This window comes from Arachis hypogaea, chromosome 20 (genome assembly GCF_003086295.3).
Source record: "Arachis hypogaea cultivar Tifrunner chromosome 20, arahy.Tifrunner.gnm2.J5K5, whole genome shotgun sequence".
In the NCBI taxonomy this organism is placed as follows: Eukaryota; Viridiplantae; Streptophyta; class Magnoliopsida; order Fabales; family Fabaceae; genus Arachis; species Arachis hypogaea.
Window position 1 is genome coordinate 261,461 of NC_092055.1, and position 10,542 is coordinate 272,002.

A 10,542-nucleotide genomic window follows, 5' to 3' on the forward strand; every position below is an offset into this window, starting at 1 on the left:
TCTTATATACCACCATGGTACATAACAAAAGAGTTTATGAGGCAAAATCTATTAATTTGCTTGCATTAATAATAAGCATATGTTAACAACAATTATCAACATTTAGTCATATACAAAATTAGGCTCCAAAAGCCTCCTATGGGGATACTCAGGGAGACACACTTTTACAAGCCTCTCTACCAATGCACCAAACTCGATTACGGCTTGGTGTGCTAGTTACAGAGTTGGCTTTGGCCTCTGCAGATGAAAGCTCTAAATCAGAATTACTATCGCAACTAGATTCACAGTACTGTCCATCTGCCTTGTTCATCTTATCAATCAACGAGTGCTTGACATGTGAGCTAGCCACCCAAGATTCTGAAAGACTTGTCCCAGGAGAGTAAGAATTAATTGATGCCATGGGGGAATTCGGATTGCTTAAAGCATCCTCCTGCAGTATATCCCCTATTCTAGATAGTATGCTTAAGGCTAAACTTGCAAGAACTCTGGAATATGCTTCCAGAATGGAATGCCCAATATCCTGCAGAAAGAAGCAGCTAACATTACCACTTTAATGTTTGAAAATTTTCCACGCCATTGATAAGGAGAAACTTTTGGACCTCAACGACTCATAATTCTCTCTTTTCATTCTTGTAGGAAAAAGATCTTCATTTTATAACACAAAAAAATATGTTTAAGATATTTTAGTATGACATTCTAAGGTAGATTAATTTTACAGTTTGAAAAGATCTTTCAAACCAAGATCAATCTAAAAAGATCTTTGTAGACAATAATTCAATATGACATGGATTTTTCATTTTTCTTGGGGACAAATATCAGTAACATGCTTGTTATTGAAGCAGATAAATGAAAGCGTATGTAGGAAACTTTCCAAACTTAGAATAAGTAACATTTAGAAACTCACCTTGCCATACTGAACTTTGGCAGCATCAAGAAATGTTTGAGGAAGGTTTGGGTATCTACTTTTAAGCAGTTTTAAAAGAGTTTGTGCGCGGTCCAACCACAGCCCCACCTTTTCGGTACTTGGCATGGAGTCCTTCATGAAAGGCCATGAGGTTCGTAGTGGGGACTTGCCACTATCTTCTTGTGTAATTCTCATTCTTTCTTTCCATGAAAACATAGCGGCTTCTAATTTATTAACAGTCTCTAAGGCTTTATGTTCAGTTTTTAAATTAAGATACTTGAGCATTTCTTCTCCACTGCTTGATTCAGCTGTCAAAACCATGTACAATTCCTCTCCCAGGCTTGCCTTTCCAGACTGAAAATGCAGAGATTATTTTAGTCGATGATTCAATGAAGATTGCATTACCTATGATTCAATGAAGATTGCATTACAGTGCACAGAAAGTTTATCTAGCATTATGATTGCATATTTCTTGATCCAAGAATGAAAAAACTTGCAAATTTTCTTGTGTTACCAGATTAAGAATTAACAACCAATACTATTCCTTATAATGGAATGTTCTATTCATGTTCATACTTTATACATTTATACCTAACCATAGATTCATCCTATTTTTCTGGTATCTTGAATCGTCACTATTGGGAATATAGTGGTTGAGGTTAACAAAAACATATAATTCCAAGTCTCCAGAGTTCCAAGTCTCACCTTTAGAAGTGCATCTTTAATAATTGTTGGAACAGGCATTTCAAGCAAAATATTATCATTTATCGATTTGGCAGCCTTGAATATTTGGTGTACCACCCTTCCCCGGTGAATCAACCTCTTTCGTTCAGTCTCCGAAAGCCCAGTACTTGGTACTTGGGGTGAGGGCAACCACCATCTTTTGCTTTGTCTTACACTCATGCTCCTCCTTTCTGCCCGGCTTCCTCCCTCTTCATACCAAAACTCAGTATTCACCATGGATTCTAGTGTCTCCTGTCAGTCAAAACATTAAGATGTCAATACAGTCTACATAGTGATTCTACAGGATGTTTATAAAATGAAGATTTTGACCTACAATAAGCATAGAGTCCAATTTCTGAAGTGCTGGAAGATTCATGTGGACATCAGAACGAGCTTTCGGGGTCATTATCTGTTCAAACACGATGACTATCTTATTGTACTGCAGTGTGATTCATATAAAATGTTAAATCATTTCCATTCCAGATCAAATGAAACAATACCTCAAAGATTCCACCATTGGCAGCATTTTGCTTTGCAGGAACCAACTCAACCATATAGTTTGTAGGAGACAGCAACCAGTCCATTTCTCTTTGCCATTTGCTCTTCCGTTCTTCAGGTAACGGTTCCAATTTCCACAACTCACCAAACACCGTCACTGCATATTTTGGGATTACAAACTCATATTAAATTCAGAGACAAATTTTTTTGAAAATATATGTAATTTTCTCATATATAAATGGAAGTGAGAGATTGAAAAAAGGTAAAATGCATCGAAAGCAAACCTGATAGGCTAAAGATGGCATTAGACAAAGCTAAAGCTGTATTGAGGCCCTTAGTTCCTCCTGTAATATCATCACCTAGCAGCAACTTTGAGAACTTTTCTCTCATGGCTTCCACATCCGAACACTGCATAGCATAAGCAGGCTTCTCTTTGACATAAAAATGTTGAGGACTCTGAGAGAGTTCCCATTCTTCCGATCCTTGTTCGTCATCCCTTTTCATTTTCAAACATTGTGAAGAGAATGATCTGAAAGTATCTTTACTGGATGAACAACTGAAGTCATCGTCATTGAATGAATCGGTTATACATCCATCTCCTCTGCTAGTTCTGCTTTCATCTTCAGAAGATTGGTTGTCATGAATGCAACTCTCAAGGCCATCATATGTCATAATCCCTGAAACATTCCAGTGTTAAAAGTTGTCAAACAATTAATTGGGTGGTTTGCTGGTTGTTGCTATTTTTAACAAAAGCTACTCAGCAGCATTTTACAAAGTTATTATCAAGCTTCTTAAAAGCACGAGCTCATAAGGAGTCAGAGTTATACCAAGGTCATTATATTCAACATCAATAATTATTTAGCAGGTCAAACATCTCTGCTGGACGATTTAGAAAACATTGACAAGGGACAAGAAATATAGAACATGTGTTAGTTATCCTGTCCTCTTCAGTCTTAAATGTTGAGAAATTGTTTATCTAAAGACATGTGAAGTAATAAAACTATAACACAAACATAAGCGGTTGGTTATAGTTAATACTTAAATATGTTTAGACAAAATAATCTTAGTACACAATTGTTGTATGAAATGCTTCCACGAAGACATGCCACACAATAAGGCACTCAGGTTCAAAATCACACAAGAGAGCATTAGTCAAGTTTGTCACATGCAACTAGATTTGAAGAGATTGGACGCTAATCCTTTTTATCAATTCGTGGTTAACTTTTTGAATAAAATAAAATAGCACTATGAGAACTTTTCATTTTAGGAAAAAAGGAAAAACATATTAAATGTTCCAACATTACTAAAAGTTTTAATTTTATTCTCAAACTCAAAGTATAAAATCTTTTGGTGTTGCCCAATATTTTTAAATTAAATGTTCCAACATTTACCAAAAGTTTTAATTTAATTTATTGATTAATCAGGAAGTAATTACTAATTACCCGTATTTATTTAGAAGTGATTTTATCTATTTCTGCAATATTATACTTTATTAAAATCTATGTATTAATTTGGAACTACATGTAGCTCTTGAAAGGTAGGGAAGAAAGAGGTACAATCCACAATCTCCATCCCAATCCAAATCCGAAGATACAGTACAGTGTATGCATAGTTTTCAATTTTTGAAAGTCCTCAATTGAATTTGTATTTGCCTGTGGCAGGGGGAGTTGCAGAGGAAGTAAGTAGGCACAACCCAATTAAATAAATGTACATTTGACCCAGAGACCAAGCTAGTAACTAGTAAGTGGGGTACACACACTACACCCTTCATTCGCTTCATTCATTGTACGCTGTATACTTCTAAAATTTGCATCTATAGATGCACCTAATCAATTGACGTGCAACATCATGAATCTTTGAAAATCTTAGGCGCTTATAGGTCACTTAGGACCTGTTTAAAAAGTTTTAAAAGTAATTTTTTTGAACTTTTGATTTATGAAAAGTAATAGTATTAATGTTTCGTACAATTTTTAAAATTAAATTGCAGCTTTTTAAAAAGTTATTTAATAATTTACAGAGAAGTTAAAAAAAATTACTTCTCTCATAATACTATTACTTTTTATCACATTTCTATAAAATAAGCACTTTTAGAACTAAAAATCCAAATACAAAATAACTTATTTATAAGTTACTTTTAATATAGTCATTTATTATTTAAGCTATTTAAGCTATTTATAAGTTGTTTCCTCAAACTGGGCTCTTTTTGACAAAATAGCTTAAACAATAAATGATTATATTAAAAGTAGCTTATAAAAAAGTTATTTTGTGTTTGGATTTTTAGCTTTAAAAATACTTATTTTATAGAAATGTGATAAAAAGTAATAGTATTATGAGAGAAGTCATTTTTTTAACTTCTCTATAAGCTCCTAAATAGCTTCTTAAAAAGCTGCAATTTAGTTTTAAAAATTGTACCAAACATTAATACTACTACTTTTCATAAGTTAAAAGTTCAAAAAAACTACTTTTGAAGCTTTCCAAACGGGCTAATACTCTCGTATTAAACTGACACTAAGTAGTCATTTATTTATTTATTTATTTTACGTGGGAACTTAGTATAGTATCAGGTAGTGACAGTGATATATAAACTCTTTCAGTGAAATTTTCTACTATAACCATTCAAATTTTTAGGAGAGATTTCATATATTTATTTTTGAGAAATCATACTAGAAATTTTCTACTATAACTTTTTATATTTTTTCTTAATACTAGAAAAGAAAGATGTACGTGTATATGCAACATTTATCGTCCCTTGATTTAATTTGGATTGTCCCGCCCTGATGATATGGTTATATTAACGATAAACATTTTTTTTTTTGAATAATAATAATATTTTATTAAGAGGAGTATGGGAACTTACTGGCTTGGTGGTCACGATCAAAATCAGTGCTAATTTTGGGTGTCCTGGTGCAGCAAGCTAGTCTTTTCTTCATCACTAACATCCTTTTCCTCCTTCAAAGAAACGACACTGTTGCTTCAAAGAAACTGTTGCAAATATATGTTATCCAAATAAATTTATTTCCAACAATTAATTGTATCCTCATATCAAATATCTTTGTCTAATTAATAATTATTAAGAAAACAGCTTTTAGCTCAAGCACCGATCCAATACAAAAGATACACATACAATTAGAGACATTAATCAATTCAAATCTAAGGCTACGCAAAATGTTTGGTTTGATCATGCATTCATGTGAGAATATTATATTTCTACGTAACTTTATTATTATAAATCATATTAATCTTCATCATCAAGTACACGGATGTCACGTGTTATGTTAAGAAGGGATTAATTAATTAATTATGCAATAGGCAAAGTTAGGGGAAAAGAATACGGGAAAGTAAAATAGAAAAAGCAGTGTGTTTGAGCGGAAAAAAGGCACTACTTATGGAAACCTTTTGAAGGTAGTAATCAAGATGAGGTCAAAAAAGCCAAGAAAACAGGGATCTGCACCATCCATGTGCCCATCCCAGATTTACACGTTACAATTACACCTTTTCCTTCTGGAAAAGTCTAAGGCGAACAACTTTGTTAAATTCTGGCTAGCAGTATGTAACCAGCAAAAAAAGTGAGCCATTAGATGAAATCTCACACCAATCTTATACTATTAAAATTATCATTGATGACTATTTAATGGCTACAAATCACAAAAGTTACTGGTCTCATAGCATTCCTCTTTCCTTCTTCATTTTCTTTTTATAATAATATTTTTTTATTCAAAATCAAAATGTTTCAACGGATACTAAAAAATTAAATCAAAAGAAAATGGAGAAGCTCAGCGAAGATGGAGCTGAAGTTATAGTAGAACACTTGGAGAGATAAATAAAGAAGCGTAAAACGTAACAAGCATTAAGAAAATTTTATACCTGAGCACACCAAAATTATTGTTCAAACTTCACTACTTCTTCAATGGCGTTTTTAATTTTCTGAAGGTGCTTTGTTTCAAGTTTCTATACGAGCTTATCGAGGATAGAGGAATGAAGAATGAAAACGAGATTGAATTGAATTCAAGAAGAAATGCAGTAATGGAGCGATGTGAGTTTGCATTTAATAGTGAGAGAAACAACAAGAGCAGCATATCAAGCATTCAAAGTTGATGTGATGTGATGTGAACGTGATGCCACCCAATGCATTCTTCTCAAATAAATCTTTATCGTCAAAGTTTCTACGGTCACGATTGTAGGAACACCGACCGCGAGAAATCGGGCTCAAGTGGGCCCATTTTACGTTTGGGTCCAAAGTGGGCCCTATTCATGAGGGGGCTCAACGATAGCGCCGTCATTACCATTCCATGTATGATGTGTCTACATCTTAAGCTATGTTGCCACATATTCTCATTTCCTTGGCCCAAACAATTCAATTCTTAACGTTTACATTTTATAATTTTATTTTTAGTGGCCTACACTACAAAATCAAGGGGTAGGTTTGTCTTTAACTTTCTTATTTTAAAAAGAAAGTTAAGAATTTGAATTTGAAAAAGGGCGTTATCGCAATAAATATTTATATCTCACTTTTGTTAGGTTATTAATGTTTTGTTATACACTTATACTTGAATTTCAATTATGCTTTTTTCATAAATAAAATAAGTGAAGATATAGCTATAGATATTTCAATAATAATGATTTTACTCTTCAAAAATAAAAAGTCACAGATAGCAATAAAATATTAAAACAAAAATGTTAGAGGATGAATAAAATTTATTATTTTGTGCTATCATTTAGTCATCAATATTTAAAAGTGTAGATTAAAAGTAGGTTCAGACTAAAAGAATTAAATTGATGATTAAAAATGCTGATAAAAAATAATAAAATTTGTTGTCTCTTGAATCTTGAGCTTTTTTATTTTAAAAATATAAGATATGATACGTTTTATGATATACTTTTGATACATGCTTCAAATGTTCGTGATATAAAGAATTTAAGTATTATTTAGTAGTTATTAGTTTATATTTTTAAGTATTAGAATATTATATTTAATTTTATATATTTTGATTTTATTTATTTAATTACTAGATTAGATTTTATTTTAATGAGTTTAAGATTTCTTTTATTTTAATCTAATAAGATGTTATAAATACATTTTAAATTATTATTATAGCCGTCATTGAGTGATTAGAGGTGTGAAAATCCCCCTTTTTAATTTCGTGATAAAATCATAGTGTAGATAAGTGAAATTGAGTGAGTGATTGAGTCTCTCTTATTATATCAAAAAAATAGGTAGAATGTTTAATGAGTCCTTTTGATTCAGTTATGAACTAGATGTGAATAAGTTAAGTTTAGTGAGTTTCTATCTTATTGTATCAAAAAATTAAATAAAAAAATAAAATAATTCTCTTTGTATTTAATTTTAAACTTTTTTTATTTTAATTTATCTTTTCTTTTTCAATTTCAGTAATTATCTTTTTGTTTATCCCTTATTTCATAACAACTTTTATTTTTTCATTTTTTTTAATATATAATACAAGCTTGAAAGTTGAAATATTAAAATACTAATATATTAGAGATATCCAAAAAGAGGGAAATGAATTAAAAACAATATAGGTGTTACCATTAAACTTAACAACAAAGGTATTGCCAAATACCTAATACTTACCCTACAATATGCTCGAGAGAGCAAAGCTTCACTAGAAAGTTTCCAAAAAGAAGCAAAAGGTGCAAATCATTGACACTTTTTCAACGTTGAAGAAAGGATTTGGATTTTACTTGTCTTTTCCTTACGGATGAATCTTTCACTATTAACTCTCAATTTGAATTTCGTAATATTTTCCCTCTTCTTTGTTTGCTTACTTTTTTTTATCAAAGATAGGAGACTCGAACCCGCAACCTCTTAATTGAGTATGGAAATACTATATCATTTGAGCTGTAACTCATTGACCCTTGTTTGCTTACTTGGGTGTAAGTTGAAAACAAAATTAGTGATAATAAAGTTTGCCAGCTAAAATTAACTATAAAATAAATTAAATAAATAAAAGATGAACTTATTTTGTAATTTCTGCAAAATAATATATCAAACTTTCTCACTTTTAAGTACAACAAAAAAAAAATTTCTTTTCTGTTTTCACTCTATTTTATTGTTAGTCGACCACCCAAATTAGTTAAAATATAAAAATAAAAGGAGAAGGGTTTCATGCCGGAAATATATTATGAAACACTGAGACATGTTTGCTGAGTTACACATGAAGAAATATTAAGACATGACAATCTACTTGAAAAGCAAAGAATCTAAGAATAGATACTGAATTTTATTAGCTGAAATAATATCTACATAGGCAAGAAAAATAAGAATATGTAAGTTGAATTATGAAAGAAGGAGGAGAATAAGAAGAGATTCATTTTGATTTTGAGGTGCACCTATTTGGAATATAGCTGCCATTCAAAGGATGGAACTTGAGTTGACAGTTCAAGCGGCACAAGAACTTAACAGATCCTACAGGCCCTATCCTCCACCGAGTCCTTGCATTTCCCTTGAAATCGAAGGCAATCTCATTCTTCTTCCAAGAATCATCCACTTTCTCCATTTGATCAGGAGTCAAAGGAATGGAAGAAGACTGAATAACATAGTTAAGATCCTTAGTACTATTCTTAGGAACCTCCAAAGAATCCGCAACGAGCACGGCTATGCCTTGGCCTTGGAAGCTGATGTTGAAGCTTATGTCAGAGAAAGTAGCATGAGCCTTGGCATTGCCATTGTGAGCCCTCACAATGACTGTGAGCTGTGTCTGGAGGAGGCCGGCGTAGTCGTTCCGGAGAAGGTCTAAATGAGCATTGGTGATGCTGATCACAGGTACTCTTGGATGGATGACCAAGTATGCAATGAAAACTACTATCCCTGCAATCACAACTGCTATGGCTATGATGGTGCATAGGATCGCTGCTAGCCAGATCAAGGGGTTCGTTCGGCCCTGCCGCCGATGGAGGTCGAGTTTTCTCTTGAAAGCCGTAGGCATAGAGCATGAATCAATCAGTCTTGAGGGACTAAAACATTCTTTTTCCCACTGCTCTGCTTTCTCTCTGTTTTGCTCTGTGTTGTGGTGAAAAGAGAGCAGTTTGGCTTCAGAACATGAAGCACATAAACAATTTGGGTTCTTTATCTCTATTTACAATGGGGTTTTAGTATCTTCGTTTAATTCCTTTCCCAACTTTAAAGCATTTGATCCTGTTAAGAATATATTCAAATTTTGTGAGACTATGATTTCCCTACTGTTTATATGATTAGAAACTTCAATTGCCATATAGCAAATATTACCCATGAACTGGGAATCTTGGTTTATATGTTAATTGTGAAAAGGTAAAATACCAAACTTGCATTGCTAGATGCAAAATCCTTCTTCTTACTCTGCCTTCATAGCAAATTCTGTTCTCAAGTATAAGGGGGTCCACACTTGCATGCGTAAAGCATATATTAACTAGTACATATTCCTACTTGGGGAGAATTACAATTTACAACCTTATACACACTTCTAGATTAGCAAATAACATTTTATCTTTACGTCTTAGTAGTAAACACTAGCATAAAAGATTATAAAGAAATAGTAAATATACATTTTTCCCCCTTGCTTTAAAAACAAACTTGTTGTAAAAGAACGTTTTCCTATTTTTAGGTGACTGTATCCAGAGTTACACATTCAAAATAAACACTGCAAATCTTATGTCTAGGATATGTAACGCGTATGAATCACACTCAGTTATATACTGATTCCCCCTCTTATTTAAACCTGATTAAGCACTCTATCAAGTACAACTTATGTTTTATAAAAATATATATACATGAATTTAGTTAGACCATTTTTACATAAAAAAGCAGCAACTGCTTTATCAGACGCATAAATGTTAAGGGTACAAAACTAACAGAATGATTCGCAAACTATGAGAAGCCTTAATAAGGTCTAGAAACGAATCAGCTTTATCCATGAAATTTTTCACAAGTGCAGTGTAATAGAACAAACCAAGGTAACTAATAACAGTTTGCTTGCAAGTTTGTACTACATATTCAATCATACATTACAACGATAGCTGCACGCATTAAGCGATGAATGTGTGAACTATAGAACAGAATCATAACATCGTACAAACACTGATAATTCCTGTGCATAATTTGATACTGAAAACCGAATAAACAGACCGCACTTAACATTAGTTTAGTGCACTAGTGCCTCACGCTTACATTTGGTTTAAGTAAAGCTTTCATAAGAATGACCACCGTTCCAAACATTCACAAATCACAAGAATAACTAAACAGGAAACCTTGAATAAAATGTGAGAATTCAAACATCAACCCTTGCGCCAACTGTTGGCCATCTAATGCTGCTCATGCTTGTCAAATATTTGCAACGACAACTGCCGGGGCTTGGCATTTGCAGCACAATCTTGCGGACGACTTTCAAAGGTAATTGAAGATCAGAAAAATAGAAGATAAACAC

The 10,542-nt window shown here is 32.6% G+C and overlaps 2 protein-coding genes across 2 annotated transcripts; both read right to left on the reverse strand.

The window, feature by feature from the left end:
* Window positions 1-33: 33 nt before the first annotated feature.
* LOC112782509 (rop guanine nucleotide exchange factor 14) lies at window positions 34-6,233 on the reverse strand. Its single transcript, XM_025824919.3, has 8 exons — window positions 5,990-6,233; window positions 4,983-5,107; window positions 2,410-2,802; window positions 2,128-2,282; window positions 1,962-2,036; window positions 1,610-1,879; window positions 905-1,258; window positions 34-520 (listed from the first exon to the last, which is right to left on the reverse strand). Exons 2-8 carry the CDS (start codon window positions 5,062-5,064, stop codon window positions 149-151), a joined length of 1,701 nt encoding a protein of 566 aa, XP_025680704.1. The 5' UTR covers window positions 5,065-5,107; window positions 5,990-6,233; the 3' UTR covers window positions 34-148.
* Window positions 6,234-8,231: 1,998 nt separating this feature from the next.
* On the reverse strand, window positions 8,232-9,380 carry LOC112783776 (NDR1/HIN1-like protein 13). The gene has a single exon (XM_025826844.3). The coding sequence runs from the start codon at window positions 9,067-9,069 to the stop codon at window positions 8,452-8,454; it is 618 nt and encodes a 205-aa protein (XP_025682629.1). The 5' UTR covers window positions 9,070-9,380; the 3' UTR covers window positions 8,232-8,451.
* Window positions 9,381-10,542: the final 1,162 nt, after the last annotated feature.